The sequence below is a fragment of the Littorina saxatilis genome, linkage group LG17 (genome assembly GCF_037325665.1).
Source record: "Littorina saxatilis isolate snail1 linkage group LG17, US_GU_Lsax_2.0, whole genome shotgun sequence".
In the NCBI taxonomy this organism is placed as follows: domain Eukaryota; kingdom Metazoa; phylum Mollusca; class Gastropoda; order Littorinimorpha; family Littorinidae; genus Littorina; species Littorina saxatilis.
The window spans coordinates 39,828,167-39,846,294 of NC_090261.1; the positions used below are offsets into that span (position 1 = coordinate 39,828,167).

Here is an 18,128-nt window from a genome sequence, read left to right on the forward strand (position 1 = left end):
CGGAGAAAACTCGAGATAACCGGATGTTTAGCATTACGTCAATATGCTAGGAATCATATGACGTCATGACGTATCATGCTTGCCTACGTATATTGTATGTTCGAAAGTCTGACTTCTGTTGGGAATTCGTGTGGTGAAGACTGCGGTAAATCTGTAGATGATAAGAGAACAAGGATTGTCTCAGAAGAAACGACTGAATGTTTCAGACCGGTAACTTCATTTCAACATTGCACTATACAATGGACGCTCTATGTGACAGGAGAGTTTGCTGATTTTGTGTTAAACATTGGAGAGATCGTCTGCTAGAATCAGAGATAGGTTGCTTCAGATTGCAGCTTCTGGAAATTTGCAAGGTTTGTTGCCTGTTAAAGAACTGGATTTTACACGTAATGTATGTCATGTACAGTAAGCAACAACAAAAACACACACAAAGCAAATGGCATCGTCTGTCAACTAGTCACAGAAACAAACCTGGCGAGGTATGCGTGTACTTTATACACGTGGAAGAAACCGGAACCATGCGTCTTTGTTATCGACAATATGCTTTTGGATATTGAGTAAAATGGCCGACTTCCGCCGCATTATGCTTTGATGATCGCTTTCGCTCGCAGTTCAATATTTAAAAAAAAAAACTCGTGTAAATCTGGTACGACACAGCAAGCCATGTAGTATTCTCTATATATAGGCTTTTCACGTGGTTCACGTGCGGGACCTGATCGAGTACTTTTGCCTTGCCTACTTCTGCTTTTGCCCATCCAAAACTGAACCTCCGCACGCAGTAAGTAATAATGGATGAATAATAAATCATGACTGCACAATAAGCTTAGGGGGGATGAGGCGACAATTCTATCAATGCAGTAATGGACAAAATATATTAACACTTCATAATGTGGTGCAATACTTCGATCGACTTGCTCCGGCCAGACTATTGAAACATGTTTCGGTGGTTTGTAGGTGAGCCTTTTGGAGCGTGAAGAAAATGAATGTATTTGTAGCCGTCAGAGTGCCGCCTCAATGTTTAGTCAAACACAAAAATGACGTCATCAAACGAAGCCATTTAAAAACTGAGATACGGGATACAAGCAGAGACGGTTGAGTACTATACAGTCTCTGATACAAGTAAATGACATGTATGGGTGCATTTTCATGTCAAAACCGAAAATGTTAGCGCCGTTTTACATTTCATTTCACTTTTTTTTTTTAGCACATTTGCAATCAAACTCTACAAAACTCTATTGCCATGAATAAAATCAGAAAGTAGTGTTACACGCACATTCCTTTTAGTGTAAACAACTCGACACACGAACTCAGATTTGGCCAGGCTTATCAGCCTTTCCCTTTTTTCAGCAAAAAACGAGTGCACAGACTCAAATTTCACCTTTATACTTTATGAACATTGCTCGCTGACGTTCAATAATATATCTACGTGTCTCAAGTTCACAGGAAGTGAGTTAATGGTTGACATACCACACGAACATCTGCATAAAACGAGGAGTTTAAAAGACCTGTGTAATTTTCTGCTATTTCATTTGTGTCAACGCACGCACATACATGCGGGTTTCCTTTCAACTGACGTTTGCACGAATAGACTACTTACACGAGTGTTGAATTTATCCCACATACGCGAGAGAGACCACTCGTTGGATAACAATATCGTTCAAACCACACGTGTGTGTAACATGTAAATGAGGTTGTGTCAAACTAGTCTGGCAGGGACCTGCTTTTCCGGTGCTTATGATGACAAAGTAACCACGACAAACGTCATTATGGAAACACTTTTGCGCCTGCTGTTTTTCCTGGAAGATATTTTAGAGCTTACACGTCACGCTACACTTTTTATACAGTATAGAGTGACGTTTCTTTGCTATGACGTCAAAGATTGCACGAGACTCTGGAAGAGGTCGAGGTTCCAAAAGAAGCGTCTTCAATTCGGACGCCTCAATACACGCCTCAATACACGCAAGTACAGAAAACAGAAAACTACATGGCTTGCTGTGTCGCACCAGATTTACACTTTGCTTTTTCAAATATATTGAAAAGCTCGCTTTCGCTCGCAGTTCAATATTTAAAAAAACAACTCGTGTAAATCTGGTACGACACAGCAAGCCATGTTGTATTCTCTATTTCTACCTGTCTTTTTCAACTCTGCAGAATGCGTTGAAATGCGTTTTCGCTTGCTGGGTAACTGTCGTGACTGAGTAGGCACCCCGACTAGTTTACAGATGGAAAGGAGCAGGGGGTGGACCTCTGTAATAAAAGTGTCGGTCGGGTTGCAAAGAAAATCAACTGATTTCTTCTCTTTTTGTGGCGGAGGTGTTGGACTTGGTAGTGCCTAATGAGAAGGAATTACAGTGCTTGGCGGTAGGGCTGTCAGCCAATCAGACTACCCAGTGGTCGATCTCATGATCAAAAGTAATACGACACGTACTTAGTGTTGGCAATGTATAGAACGTGGGTGTGAGGATTGGTAGCTTCGATGATGTTTAGATGTGAATACTGTTTGATTGACCCTGTCACGGTGCCCAAGGGTACACTGGGTCATTATTCCCTCGTCATTCCTCTTCCTCCTTCTACTCCCACCTTTCCTCCCATCTCCTTCTTCGTTTGCTCTTCGTCTCATCCCATTTTCGCTTCTGTGTCTATGTCTTTTTCCTCCTCCTCGTCAGCCTCCTCCTCTGCCTCCTCTACTTCTTCTTTTCCTCCGCCTCGTCTACTTTTGTCCTCCTCCTCCTCCTTCTCCTCCTCCACCTCCTCCTCTTTTTCTTGTCCGTATCTTTCTCTTTCTCTCATTCCTCATCTCTTCCCCTTTCTTTTCCTTCTCTTTCTCCATTTCTCCTCCTCCTCCCCCTCTTCCTCCTTCTCCTCAATCTAATCCTCTTCCTCTTCGTCTTCGCCAATGCGGTGAATAGGTAGCCGTGAAGATAATGTTCGTACGCCTTTACGGTGTGAACAGTCATTAACACCACAGCAGTTTTGTACAGGCTTTGGCACAGCATTTGAGCTTCCTTCGAAGTTGGAAAATTGTTGCTGAATTACTTTTGAAGATTAACATAGCTTCCAAGTACAAACTTCATTCTGCAAAATATTCCCATTCTATGTAGATACCAGCTAGGCTGTACATAATTATATCGAATTGGACCCGTGTTCAAAGCCCATGGAAATCCCTGGACGGACTGAGTGTCGTGTTGTGCAAAAGGACGGTGTCTCTAAAAGTTTGAATTACAAATCGCGGTGATTTGCAAGATGGTGTGCACAGGAAGGCAGGCACCTTTAAAAGGCTTTATGAGAAGAAAAAAGTCTTCAGATACCATCTGAACGAATTTTTATGTAAAGTTTCATACCCACCGTCAGCTTTCAACAGTAGGCTTGAAAGTGTGTTGTGCGACTTATACTGGGTTTTCCCATGCGCTGACAAATATACCTCAAATCATTTTTTACATTTAGTCAAGCTTTGACTAAATGTTTTAACGTAGAGGGGGGAATCGAGACGAGGGTGTGGTGTATGTGTGTGTGTGTGTGTGTGTGTGTGTGTGTGTGTGTGTGTGTGTGTGTGTGTGTGTGTGTGTGTGTGTGTGTGTGTGTGTGTGTGTGTGTGTAGAGCGATTCAGAGAAAACTACTGGACCGATCTTCATGAAACTTGACATGAGAGATCCTGAGTATGGTATCTCCAGACATTTTTTTCATTTTTTTGATAAATGTCTTTGATGACGTCATATCCGGCTTTTCGTGAAAGTTGAGGCGGCACTGTCACGCTCTCATTTTTCAACCAAATTGGTTGAAATTTTGGTCAAGTAATCTTCGACAAAGCCCGGACTTTGGTATTGCATTTCAGCTTGAAGGCTTAAAAATTAATTAATGAGTTTGCTCATTAAAGTTGTCATTAAAATCGATTTTTCGCAAACAGATTTAAAATTGATTGCATCGTATTCTTCATCACATTCTGAATCTAAAAATATATACATATGTCATGTTTACTCTTAAAATGTGATCACAATTAACGAAAATAGAATAATTAATCTTACGATTAAAATTTAAGAAATCGATCCAAAAATGATTTCATCTTATTCTTTATCATTTCCTGATTCAAAAAACATATAGATATGATAGGTTGTATTCAAAACAAGCTCAGAAAGTTAACAAGAATACAGAAAAGCGCGCTTTCCTGCTTAGCACAATACGCTACCGCGCTAATCTGGCGTGTCAATATCACTACGTTTTGCACGTGGGAGGTGAGCGATTTCCTTCACGCGGGGATTGACGAAGCTGTACTGTCTTGGTGAAAAAATACAGTGCGTTCAGTTTCATCCCGTGAGTTCGACAGCTTGACTAAATGTAGTAATTTCGCCTTACGCGACTTGTTTTTTTATGTTGTCAGACCAGTTCATTTCAAATCTCATTGAAATCGCATTTGTTTAAAGAGCGCCTGGCGTCCAGAATGTCGATGACTCCAACGACTGACGTTCAATGACAAATTTATTTCAAATACTAACATGAATCTCAACATGCATCGCGCGCTATTGACTGAAAGGGCAAAAGGTATGCTCAGTTATAGCCTACCTGTCTTCCACATAACTACTCGAGAGCATAGCATTTTAAGGATACTGTTTTGGGTCACGTTATCACGTGATAAGAGCGTACTTTGAGTATGTACCCTACGTGATTGGTGGTTTTAATGATTGTGTTGATCGGTCAGTCTCCAAAGTTGTGCCCCATTTGTGACATAAAACTCGTGTCTTGTTAATGCTCCTAGCATATTTCAAGTGGCAAATTTTCTTCGTTTCTCATTTTTCCTACAAAAATAAATTAGTCATACCAAATTTTTTTTACAGAATTTGTTTTAATTTCCCTAACTTAAAAAAACAAATCTTAGCATTTGAATTACAGGTACGTCCCATTCTCCGGTGTCTATGTTTCGCGAGTTATGTACTTATGAGGGAGGGGTGGGCATGGCCAAGTCAGTTTAAGCGTGATTCAGGCATTCCAGGCTCCGATTTGGGGTAAATCCCGTTCCGTCAAGTGAGAGTTCGATGATTTGCAATGAACGATTCCTCTTCTTTACGTGACTTATGAGCACCTGAATCTAAATGACTTTCTCACTCTCTGTCTGTCATTCTCTGTCTGGCTATCTGTTTGTCTGTCTGTCTGTCTGTCTGTCTGTCTGTCTGTCTGTCTGTCTCTCTCTCTCTGTCTCTGTCTCTCTCTCTCTCTCTCTCTCTCTCTCTCTCTCTCTCCAAAGCTCTCTCTCTTCTAACAAATAAACAAAACAGAAAAAAGAATCAATTAATGTACTCACATTTTCATTGCAGAAAGCATCACACTGTGCCGCACACATGTGATTTATCCACTGCTTACCGTCGGACCAGGAGGGGGTCAACTGTTGTAACTCCAGACCACTACTCCTCTTATTAAGTCCACCCTTCTCCTCCACGACCGACGACGATGACACTGACGATGACATCAGCAAAAGCAGAACGATTTTCAACAACACAACCGACGACATGAAATTACTGCAACATGTGACACATTTGTGCTCCATTGTGGAATAGTAGTGCTTAAACTCTCCGCGTGTTCTTTTATTGTTTTGCAAGTCCGTGTCCGAGTCAAACTGACACGACCGAGTTTCGACTCAAAGGTATTATGGAGTCACGATCCATTTCTATTGCCGCGTCCGATATTATTACACTTCCGTTTAATCTTGTAAAGCATGGCGTCAACATCCGTTAGAAGTCTGTAAAGTCGAGAATGATATGGTTTTCTATCTGATGTAATGCCACTCAATGGTGGAATGGCTTCGATACATGTCCGGCATGTCGATTTTCTTTTTCTTTTTCAAACGTGTAAATTTAATCTTGCAGAGGCATGATATTGGTTTCATGAAAGGTTCATTGTATTCAAGTTGGATTTTCTGTTCCACTTGTGTTAAGTTGCTGAGCCAACAATAACACATGAAAAGTCTGGTTAAATTCTCTTTGCCTCAGTTTTATTTTTTATGAAAGAAAGTTATTTAAGACATAGTTTCGTCACTCTGCTGTAATAGTGTGTTCTCCAATACTGTTCCAGTTTACAAGGAAACAAGAAAACGTTGAAACAAAGACTCGACTCAGCAGATAAGAAATTATGAACAGCGGCCCGTGTCCAAGTTCAAAAGAAATATGGAGTAAAATGTCTGCAGCTTAGTTTTATATATTCAGTCAAAACTGCCCGTTTGTTTTAAAGTTCAACGTCAGAAACGGTAAACAAAATAACACGTAGAAACCTTTTAAACCCTGGAAGTGCTAGCTTCTTTTTTCTTTTCTTTTTTTAATTTCAACTCTTTTAAACAAAGGAATCTACAAATCACATGGAGTAACGTATTTTTCTCTTTGTGTCTATTTTTCCAAGTTGTAATGTTTTAAACAGAGAAATCCACAGATTACATAGAGTATTTGTCTTTCCCTGGCAACGCAAACTTTTCAATTCAGAACAACGGATTCCACACATAACGCGGAAAAACATTTTCTCTCCGATTGCGCCTTTTTTTGGTTTAAATCAAAGAGTTCCGTACATAACATAGAATAAATGTGGTTTCTTTTCTGGCTGCGCTTATTTTTCACATGTTAACCACATCAACAATAATGCGCCAATGTTTCTTGTCGTCATTGTTTGTGCTGTTGTGGTTTTTCTGTCCGCACCAATTTTGCTGGTCCTGAACAGTTTTCAACGAGGGAATCCAAACATAAAATGGACTGGGTTGAATTTTTTCCCCTCAGTTTTAACAGTCTATTGTGCAAATCTTCACAGTTTTTAAAAGAGGAAATCCACACATCACAACCAGCACGCGAGCGAACACCACCGCAACAGGTTTGATGAACGACCACAGGATCAACAAACGATCACTGAGCAGTAGGGGCGATCAGTGGTCAGCGCTTCCTTATTGATTAGTGTGCCTCCGAACAGCCGTTACAGTCCATCAGATGGAGGTTTGAGTCTAACAGTTGTTTTAGACTTACCACGCGCGCGGCCGCGTACGCACACACGCACACACACACACACACGTACAGCGAAAGGAACAGAAGGAGACGGAGTGAAAAGCTATCTGTCACTAACCCTGTCGCGTGCCGTTGGTTGGATTAGGGAGGTATAGATATGCCCGAGAGGCAAAGACATGAAGACTGCGACAGGTGAAACTGCAATGAGAACTTGTCAGCAGCGTTTCTGTGATTGTGTGTCACTGTCTCAGTGCGGTTTATAATGATAGTGTTGACTGGTAGAAGCTTTTTTGTTTGGTTAGTTGTTTAAGACTATATTTTTTAGCTTTACCTTTCAAATTCCGTTTTTCGAAATACGTCGAAAAGAAACACCGTCGAAACTACCGTACTCTGGGTGTCACTAATGAAAGAAGATCCTCGTGTCGCATAGTTGGTTTAAGCGTGTTTATTCAAATTCTCATACACACGTTTCAAACAATAACAACATTGAGAACGTTGACAAGCAGATTGCTTATGGACACGTTCTTGAACTTATAATCAATACACATTCAGATAGCAAAACATGGCGAACAAGTGATAGCTTCAACACTTATCTTGATAATCTTTAATTATATTTTATACAAATAGTGTAAAGAGAGAGAGAGAGAGAGAGAGAGAGAGAGAGAGAGAGAGAGGGAGAGAGAGAGAGGGAGGGAGAGAATGCCTGGCTACATCAATTGCACAGTTAAAGGCACAGTAAGCCTCCCGTAAACCATCGCAGAGCTCCCCGAGCGTCTAAATACAGTACAAGCACACTTCATAGTTCGTTAGTTTGTTAGTGTGTTTGTTTGTTTGTTTGTTTGTCGGTCGGTCTGTTGGTTGGTTAGTTCGAAAGTTAATGAATCTATCTATATATATCTATTGTTTATCTCTCTCTCTCTCTCTCTCTCTCTCTCTCTCTCTCTCTCTCTCTCTCTCTCTCTCTCTCTCTCTCTCTCTCTCAACGGGCGGGGACGTAGCTCAGTTGGTAGCGCGCTGGCTTGGTAGCCAGTTGGTCGCTATCAGCGTGGCTTCGATCCCCACGTTTGGCGAGAGATTTATTTCTCGGAGTCAACTTTGTGCAGACTCTCTTCGGTGTCCGAACACCCCCGTGTGCACACATGCGCACGAAAAAGATCCCACGTTCACAGCGAAAGTCTCAGGGCTTGGAAAACACGAAGACACGCATGCATCATCTCTTGTCTCCGATTATCATGATCGTATTTCGATACTTCGACGAGACAAACCCAATGCTGGTGTGTCGAAGAAGACACCCACAGCGGGCTTGTTCGAATCAAAGTATCACACCATATCTTCAACGTATTACCAATACCTGTCCCAATATAGACCAGTTGGTCTAAGAGGACGTTAAACCCTAATAGTCAGTCAGTCAGTCTCTCTCAACTTCTAAATCTACAGCGAACTCTAGTCTTCTGATCACCCACTGAAGCTCCACAACTCCTTTATCGCATACAGCGTGTTCCCTGCTTTGGTTCCCTATCTTATTTTGATGGGACTTTAAACCTCCCTATCCCGTGTCGAAGGGTAACAGTTCGTGGGATCGGTGGTGTCCCAAACTGCGATTAAAAAGGTCTTGCAATTCTTCCTTTCTACTGTTCTGATTCTGGTCCTTGCAGATAAGCAGCTGCTCTATCATATATTTATCTTATGCCAATATCTGCAAACAGAAGATTATTATGTACCGGTTAAAATGTATACAGTGTCATTTCTCTTGGCTTTTTACATTTAGTCAAGTGTGTGTGTGTGTGTGTGTGTGTGTGTGTGTGTGTGTGTGTATTTGTGTGTGTGTGTGTTTTTGTGTGTGTGTGTGTGTGAGTTTTTTAATTTTTACATTTAGTCAAGTTTTGACTAAATGTTTTAACATACAAGGGGGAATCGAGACGAGGGTCGTGGTGTATGTATGTGTGTGTGTGTGTGTGTGTGTGTGTGTGTGTAGAGCGATTCAGAGTAAACTACTGGACCGATCTTTATGAAATTTTTCATGAGAGTTTCTGGGTATGATACCCCCAGATTTTTATCATTTTTTCGATAAATGTCTTTGATGACGTCATATCCGGCATTTTGTAAAAGTTGAGGCGGCACTGTCACACCCTCATTTTTCAATCAAATTGATTGAAATTTTGGCACAGCAATCTTCGACGAAGGCCGGACTTTGGTATTGCATTTCAGCTTGAAGGCTTTAAAATTAATTTATGACTTTTATTTGGTCATTAAAAATCTGAAAATTGTAATTAAAATCTTTTTTTATAAAACGATCCAAAATTACGTTTATCGTATTCTTCATCATTTCTGATTCCAAAAACATATAAATATGTTATATTCGGATTAAAAACAAGCTCTGAAAATTAAAAATAGAAAAAATTATGATTAAAATTAAATTTCCGAAATCGATTTAAAAACAATTTCATCTTATTCCTTGTCCGTTCTTGATTCCAAAAACATATAGATATGATATGTTTGGATTAAAAACACGTTCAGAGAGTTAAAAAGAATAGAGATATAGAAAAGCGTGCTATCCTCCTCAGCGCTACCGCGCTTTTCTGGATTGTTAATTTCACTGCCTTTGCCACGAGCGGTGGACAGACGATGCTACAAGTGTACGGTCTTGCGGAAAAAATGCAATGCGTTCAGTTTAATTCTGTGAGTTCGACTGAGCTTGACTAAATGTTGTATTTTTGCCTTACGCGACTTGTTTTATTATTATTATTGATATTCTTATTACTATTATTATCCTTTTTTACATTTAGTCAAGTTTTGACTAAATGTTTTAACGTAGGGGGGGAATCGAGACGAGGGTGTGGTGTATGTGTGTGTGTGTGTGTGTGTGTGTGTGTGTGTGTGTGTGTGTGTGTGTGTGTGTGTGTGTCTTTTATAAAACGATCCAAATTTACGTTCATCTTATTCTTTATCATGTTCTGATTCCAAAAACATATAAATATGTTATATTTGGATTAAAAACAAGCTCTGAAAATTAAAAATATAAACATTATGATCAAAATTAACTTTCCGAAATCGATTTAAAAACAATTTCATCTTATTCCTTGTCGGTTCCTGATTCTAAAAACATATAGATATGATATGTTTGGATTAAAAACACGCTCAGAAAGTTAAAACGAAGAGAGGTACAGTAAAGCGTGCTATGAAGCACAGCGCTACCGCGCCAAACAGGTTCGTAACTTTCACTGCCTTTTGCACTAGCGGCGGACAACGTTCAGTTTCATTCTGTGAGTTCCACAGCTTGACTAAATGTAGTAATTTCCCCTTACGCGACTTTTTCTTTTTCTTTTTTTCGCCTTGTGTGTGTGTGTGTGTGTGTTTGTGTGTGAGTGTGTGTGTGAGTGTGTGTGTGTTTGTGTGTGTGTGTGTGTGTTTGTGTGTGTGTGTGTGTGTGTGTGTTTGTGTGTGAGTGTGTGTGTGAGTGTGTGTGTGTTTGTGTGTGTATTTGTGTGTGAGCCTGCGTGTTTGCGTGCGTGCGTGAGTGCGTGCGTGCATGCGTGCGTGCGTGTGTGTGCATGCTTGTGTGTTTGCGTGTGTGCGTGTGCGTGCATGTGTGTTTGTGTGTTTGTCAAACCCCAAAAACGATGACGTCAGAGACAATACAAAAGATAGCTTCTTACGAACCGTCTTTGATCATCCATCGTTGGACCTACTGGTACATATTATGGACTGGGTGGCCGAGTGGTAACGCACTTGCCTCGGAAGCGAGAGGTTGCGAGTTCGACCCTGGGTCAGGGCGTTAGCAATTTTCTCCCCCCTTTCCTAACCTAGGTGGTGGGTTCAAGTGCTAGTCTTTCGGATGAGACGAAAAACCGAGGTCCCTTCGTGTACACTACATTGGGGTGTGCACGTTAAAGATCCCACAATTGACAAAAGGGTCTTTCCTGGCAAAATTGTATAGGCATAGATAAAAATGTCCACCAAAATACCCGTGTGACTTGGAATAATAGGCCGTGAAAAGTAGGATATGCGCCGAAATGGCTGCGATCTGCTGGCCGATGTGAATGCGTGATGTATTGTGTAAAACAATTCCATCTCACACGGCATAAATAAATCCATGCGCCTTGAATATGTGCGCGATATAAATTGCATAAAATAAAAATTTAAAAAATTAAAAAGTAAATCCCTGCGCTTAGAACTGTACCCACGGGATACGCGCGATATAAGCCTCATATTGATTGATGGATTGATAGCATGCTGTTGTCTCCCTTTGACCAGTTCATTGCATGTACGGTACCTATGTGCTATCGCGATTCTATGTCTGCATTAGTCATGCGCACTGCAATACTTCCGTACAGTAAGCTTGCCAGGTGGTCACCTCACCCTTTTGTGTCCGTTGGTTTGTCCATAGAACAACCCCAAGACATTACAGTACAGTCACTGTGCTTCCCGTGTAAACGATTGGGGTCACCATCTCAGATCTGACTAGTCTTAAACATGGTATAAGACCATCCCTTCAGTTGGACACGTGTAAAACAAATTAACAACCTCTGTTATTTCTGTGGAGTTGGATTTTCTTATTAAATTCCTTTTTAAGGCTGGAGTGTACTTCTGAGAACAGGAAGTGGAATAAAACAATTTGAACGCATTGTTTTAGTTGCTGACAGCAAATCTTTTCGCAAAGTCTTTGGAAACACGCAAGTGATATCATTTTTTCAAATATCACTTAATACAGCCCCCAAAAATGATGTTCGCATCAAATGTAGTCACAGTTTGCAGTGTGGGTACCTGTTCAAGTCATATTCTAGACCTACCAGGGGCGGATCCGAATTTGCTAAGGGGGTCCGGGGGCATGCCCCCCCCCCCCCCCGGAAAAAATTTGGCCCTAAGAAGCAAAATCTGGTGCCATTTGAACTTAGAAATGGTCATAGAATCAGCTCTCCAAATTTTTTTTTGTTTTTGTTTTTTGCTGGAGGGGGGGTGCACCTGCACCCTGTGCAGGAGGGGGGGTGCACCTGCACCCTGTGCACCCCCCCCCCCCCCCTCGTCCGCCCCTGCCTACTGCCCATCATTTGCCTCTGGGCCCCATATCTTTGGCGCACGTTGTTATGTCTGCGTTCCTGGACGGAAGAGGCTGGCTGAAAATTGGCGAAACATACGGTTTTACACAGCAATTCTTTTTCTTACTTCTTCTGCGTCCATTGGCTGAAACTCTCATGTAAACTCGTGTCTTTTGTACGAGTGGGTTTTTACGTGTATGACCTTTTTTACACTACAGCCATACGCCGAATTCTGGGGATTCCCGGCAGTTCAGTTGTTCTGGCAAACATTGTCGGCGCCAACTTTCCAGCAAATTTGTGGTACAAAAAATCGTTCATAGGAGCCAGCAGTTTGTTTGTTTGTTTGTTTGTTTAACGCCCAGCCGACCACGAAGGGCCATATCAGGGCGGTGCTGCTTTGACATATAACGTGCGCCATACACAAGACAGAAGTCGCAGCACAGGCTTCGTGTCTCACCCAGTCACATTATTCTGACACCGGACCAACCAGTCCTAGCACTAACCCCATAATGCCAGACGCCAGGCGGAGCAGCCACTAGATTGCCAATTTTAAAGTCTTAGGTATGACCCGGCCGGGGTTCGACTAGGCCAACCGTGCCGGTAGCTAGCAGTTTACCAATGTTCCAAAATTCAGAATAAAAAAACAAGAAACTTAAAAGACTGTTGGGTCAAAATATCTGTGAATGTATTGTTTTGTCAATAACAAACGTTCCAACAACCTACCTTTCTTGTATTTTGATTCATGACTTTCGCAGATTGCTGTCATCTTCAGTTGTGTTTCTGTGCGCTGTTATATAAATAGTTCTCAGAGGAAAATCCTACGAAGAACCCGCCTGGGGATAATTACGGAGGATGCGCATACTGCGAACAATCTGAACACGTAAGAGATGTGTACTGTAGGAGTAGTAAAGGGGGGAGGGACATGGTGGTGACGGACTCGGGGGTAAGAAGGCATAACTTTATAAGTCCGGGGGGAGTCTGGTAACAGTGTGAGGGTCACCTTAGTCACAGGCTTATAACTCGAAAAGTTTTCGCTCTTTTCTAAAACGGTTTTCACCACTGGATAGAGCATAAAAAACTCTTTAGGAAAATGTAAAAATATGAAAATCATGCAAAGGTGACATGCGACTCATTCCGTGGTGGAGGGTCACATATATTCTTGGGCTGTCATGAACACGATTGAGTCGGTAATTGAGTGGGTAACTACGGGTGTGGTGTTGGAAATAATGAATTGATGCATGTGTGTCTGCAGATGACGGATCACAACAAAACAAGCGCCCACGCTTGAAGAGATTTAAATACGAGCACCCAAACAGACAGAAAGACACTGTTACACGACACTTGAGATTGCCACAAGTTCTCAAATGTTGTATAGTTGTGTTCTTTTATTCTACGTCGCCCGTCTTCGCAGCAGCAGAAAACAACTCGTCAAATTGAGTTCGAGGATTTATTTAGCATTCCATACATACAACTGCACATCGTAGCAGAACTCAAATAGAAGCTTTTTTCATACAAATCGCGCTGGCCTATATAGCAAATACTCAATCTCGAGAATATTCCAGACCGAACATGATACAACTACATTATACGAGCCGTCTATGGACTAGAACAGTGACGTTCTCTGTGACGTACATCAAAAGCGCCGACGCACTTAATCCGAACGAACGCCACGAACCCACTACTCAAAACAACGTGGTAAACAACTTGTTTTGACAGGACTAGAAAGTTCACCTGCATTCTCGTGCAAACATAAATATTGTGTTTACAAAACATAATATCGGTACTTTCCCACAAAGTACAAACAAGTCAACCACATGCAACACACAAAACCGAACCAAAGCTCAGCAACGACAGCGTTTCCTAACAGACACCCACACAAGCGCGCGCGCACACACACAAAAACACACGCATCCACACATACACATACATACTCATACACGTACACGTACATACATACACACACACACACACACACACACACACACACACACACACACGCACGGACGCACGCACACACACACACACACACACACACACACACACACACACACCGACGCTTCCGTACGAACATAATAAGCCCCCCCCCCTCCTCCCCCCCCCCCCCTAAACAAATAACGGACATGACAACAACAGAAGAAAAACAATACCAACAACAACAAGAACAACGACAACGACAATAGAAATCGATTTCTTACATTGTTGCTGCTTTATCATGTCCCTTGAACCTGTTTCGGGACACCACTTCCTTGAAACTGGAGAAGGTTGTCGCCCCCTGATCATACAATTCCTCAGGACACGAGGGTGAGAGTGCCACAAATAATTGACAAGACACCAGCAGACTAAAAGGCAAACACTCAATTGCCATCTGTCCGCGACAGCGAAATTAATTTTTTTCGCTTAAAGGCACAGTCCTCTCGTAAAAACAGTTCGGTTCATTGTCTCAGATTTGACCAAGCTTTTACAGGGGATAAAACTATCCCTCCCCTTGATCACATACCAAATATTATAAAGCCTGGGTGCTCTCTGTGTGCAGTGGGATTTTTTCATGAATAAATTTCGTCAAAGCCAAGGTGGCTTTTAAAGGAATGAATTATTCCAACAATTGAAAATCAGCACAGTAAGCAGTCACGGTATTGATTGTTAGCATGTATTCAAGTGGAGGGATTGCCTTATCCCATGCAGAAGCTTGCCAAATCTCAGATAGTGAGCAACGGTTTTTTTCACGAGAAGGAGTATGCCTTTAACAACCAGTGTCGTGCGTTCACTTTAGCACGTGTGAGTTGTTCGGTCAAAAGTCGCAAATAATCAGCACCTTTTTGTCTGCCGGCTTGGTCGTTTTGCACCGGAGAGGGCTGACCGTCGTGTGAAGCTATGCAATTTACAAGGCACAATCATTCCCGTAGAAACCATTTGGCTCATCATGACAGATCTGGGCAGGCTTTTCCATTGGATAAGACCATCCCTCCACTTAGACACATACAAAAACTCAACGTCCTGACTGCTTCCTTTCCAAGTGGAGGGGTGCTCTTATCTCATGTAAAAGCCTGGGCATATATGAGATGGTGATCAAAACAGTTTACACAAGAGAGGAGGAGGGGGGGTGGGGAGGACTGGGCCTTTAAAAACTTTGAGAGGTCACACTTTAGCCGAGAAAAATGGTGCATTACAGGTTCGTTAACTCAGAAGAAGTCACAGCTTCTAAATTGAACTAAGTTAGACGGGCGCTGTGGCGGGGTGGTAAGACGTCGGCCTCTTAATCGGAAGGTCGAGGGTTCGAATCCCGGTCGCGGCCGCCTGGTGGGTTAAGTGTGGAGATTTTTCCGATCTCCCAGGTCAACTTATGTGCAGACCTGCTAGTGGCTTATCCCCCTTCGTGTGTACACGCAAGCACAAGACCAAGTGCGCACGAAAAAGATCCTGTAATCCATGTCAGAGTTCGGTGGGTTATAGAAACACGAAAATACCCAGCATGCTTCCTCCGAAAACGGCGTATGGCTGCCTAAATGGCGGGGTAAAAACGGTCATACACGTAAAATTCCACTCGTGCAAAAACACGAGTGTACGTGGGAGTTTCAGCCCACGAACGCAGAAGAAGAAGAAGAAGAAGAAGAACTAAGTTACGAAGCAGTTCCCGTCGGACTTATACCAGAGGTGGGTCGAGGTAACAGAAAGATGCACTCGGGTTGTGTCCTAATGGTTGTGTGTGTGTGTGTGTGTGTGTGTGTGTGTGTGTGTCTGTTTGTGTGTATGTATGTGTGTGTGTTTGTATGTGTGTCTCTGTCTGTCTGTCTGTCTGTGTGTCTTTACCTACGTGCTTGCTTGCCTGCCTGTCTGTCTGTCAGTCTGCCTGTCTGTGAGTGAGGGACTAAGTGAGTGAGTATAATTTCAAAATCAAAATCCATTCTTCGATTGACGCGCTTGACATTTTCATTACAACTTTTTTTTTTACGTGGCATCCTACGATTTTCTTCTTCCAGTATCCCGAAACTCCCATCCACCTAAAGGGGCAGAAATCGTCTAATGGAACGATATTGATTTCTTGACATTTTTTTCTTGCAAACTTGTAGTTTTCTCAGGAATGCAGGTGACAGAACATTCTCAGAAAACTGAGACTAACAGACTAACTGAGGCCTGAAACTAACAGATTAACACTGAAAACCTGGAATCAGTCATCACAGTGGCGTGGTGGTAAGACGTCGGCCTCCTAATCGGGAGGTCGTGAGTTCGAATCCCGGTCGCTGCCGCCTGGTGGGTTAAGAGTGGATATTTTTCCGATCTCCCAGGTCAACTTATGTGCAGACCTGCTAGTGACTTAACCCCCTTCATGTGTACACGCAAGCACAAGACCAAGTGCGCACGGAAAATATCCTGTAATCCATGTCGGAGTTCGGTGGGTTATGGAAACACGAAAATATCCAGCATGCCTACTCAAAGAAAGCGGAGTGAAGCTGACTATGCTCTCAGAGTATAGTTTGGGGAACCCAAATGGACAAACAAGCTCACACGTAACCAGAAAATTCTGGAACGCTGAAGAAGAAGAAGAAAGTCATCACCTCGGGTCAAAGATTGTGTGAGAAAAATTGTCCATGAATTACAGTGCGGCCTCAATTATTGTAACAGACGAATATGACGTCATCAAAGACATGTATCGAGAAAAAATATTATTAGGTTGATTCGACACACACAAAAGTCTGTCTGTCTGTCTGCACTTTGTCCAGATAATGAAAGCCATCACTTTTCATGCCTAGAATTACACTTAAGTTAAGTACATCCAATCATTGTACGAAGAACAGAAGCTGTTACACTGATAGACTTACCACTGCAGAATGTTCAACTGTACATGTTGCAGACTTTTACCTCGGCTTCGTACCATTGTACTAGTGCTAGTGGTCGTAGCTGACATAGTAGACGATATTCGGAAATAACTCCGTCAAGGTTGTATAAGCTGTGGAAGAGTTGCGTCCCTTCGAACCAAGTGAAGCAGGATCGTATGATGCAGGCGGTCTATAATCATGGTGGAACAGTGAACTTATGAATGAACTCAGGCAAGTTATGCAGTAATCGTTCGATAGGATGCCGTTTTATTTCGAAAATATGCTCATCGGAGTTGACTCTCTTCGCTGCCGCCTTGGTGGCTTTCCTCCAGTCTAGGATGACCCCCTGGGTTCTGGAGACAAGATACAAGAAAAAAATGTAGGTTTGTTGCATTCAGATAATAAAGTCTTATTGAATTGAATTGAATTGAATTGAATTGAACATCAACAATCAACCATCGATTTTCTCCATTGAGCAGTGGCAAGGCGTATGTGCTTCACTGTTGTGGACGGCCTTAACTCCTGCACGGCCACAAACATCCCCGACAGAGTTATTTCCAAAATGTGTCAGTCGGGGTAAGAGCAGCCAAATAGTCCAGTCTTGTTTTCGCTCAAATGTGTCAGTCGGGGTAAGATAGGGACAGCCAAATAGTCCAGTCTTGTTTTCGCTCAAATTTGTTAGTCGGGGTAAGATAGGGACAGCCAAATAGTCCAGTCTTGTTTTCGCTCAAATGTGTCAGTCGGGGTAAGATAGGAACAGCCAAATAGTCCAGTCTTGTTTTCGCTCAAATTTATCAGTCGGGGTAAGATAGGGACAGCCAAATAGTACAGTCTTGTTTTCGCTCAAATGTGTCAGTCGGGGTAAGATAGGGACAGCCAAATAGTCCAGTCTTGTTTTCGCTCAAATGTGTCAGTCGGGGTAAGATAGGGACAGCCAAATAGTCCAGTCTTGTTTTCGCTCAAATTTGTCAGTCGGGGTAAGATAGGGACAGCCAAATAGTCCAGTCTTGTTTTCGCTCAAATGTGTCAGTCGGGGTAAGATAGGGACAGCCAAATAGCCCAGTCTTGTTTTTGCTCAAATTTATCAGTCGGGGTAAGATAGGGACAGCCAAATAGTACAGTCTTGTTTTCGCTCAAATGTGTCAGTCGGGGTAAGATAGGGACAGCCAAATAGTCCAGTCTTGTTTTCGCTCAAATGTGTTAGTCGGGGTAAAATCAGCCAAATAGTCCAGTCTTGTTTTCGCTCAAATGTGTCAGTCGGGGTAAGATAGGGACAGCCAAATAGTCCAGTCTTGTTTTCGCTCAAATG

At 42.4% G+C, this 18,128-nt stretch overlaps 1 protein-coding gene across 1 annotated transcript in view; it reads right to left on the reverse strand.

The window, feature by feature from the left end:
- LOC138952630 (uncharacterized) overlaps nt 1-7,216 on the reverse strand; it is a 120,313-nt gene extending 113,097 nt beyond the window's left edge. The window contains exon 1 of the mRNA XM_070324332.1: nt 5,295-7,216. Coding sequence (XP_070180433.1) covers nt 5,295-5,537 — 243 coding nt within the window. The 5' untranslated portion in view covers nt 5,538-7,216. The remainder of the gene's footprint in view (nt 1-5,294) is intronic.
- Nucleotides 7,217-18,128: the final 10,912 nt, after the last annotated feature.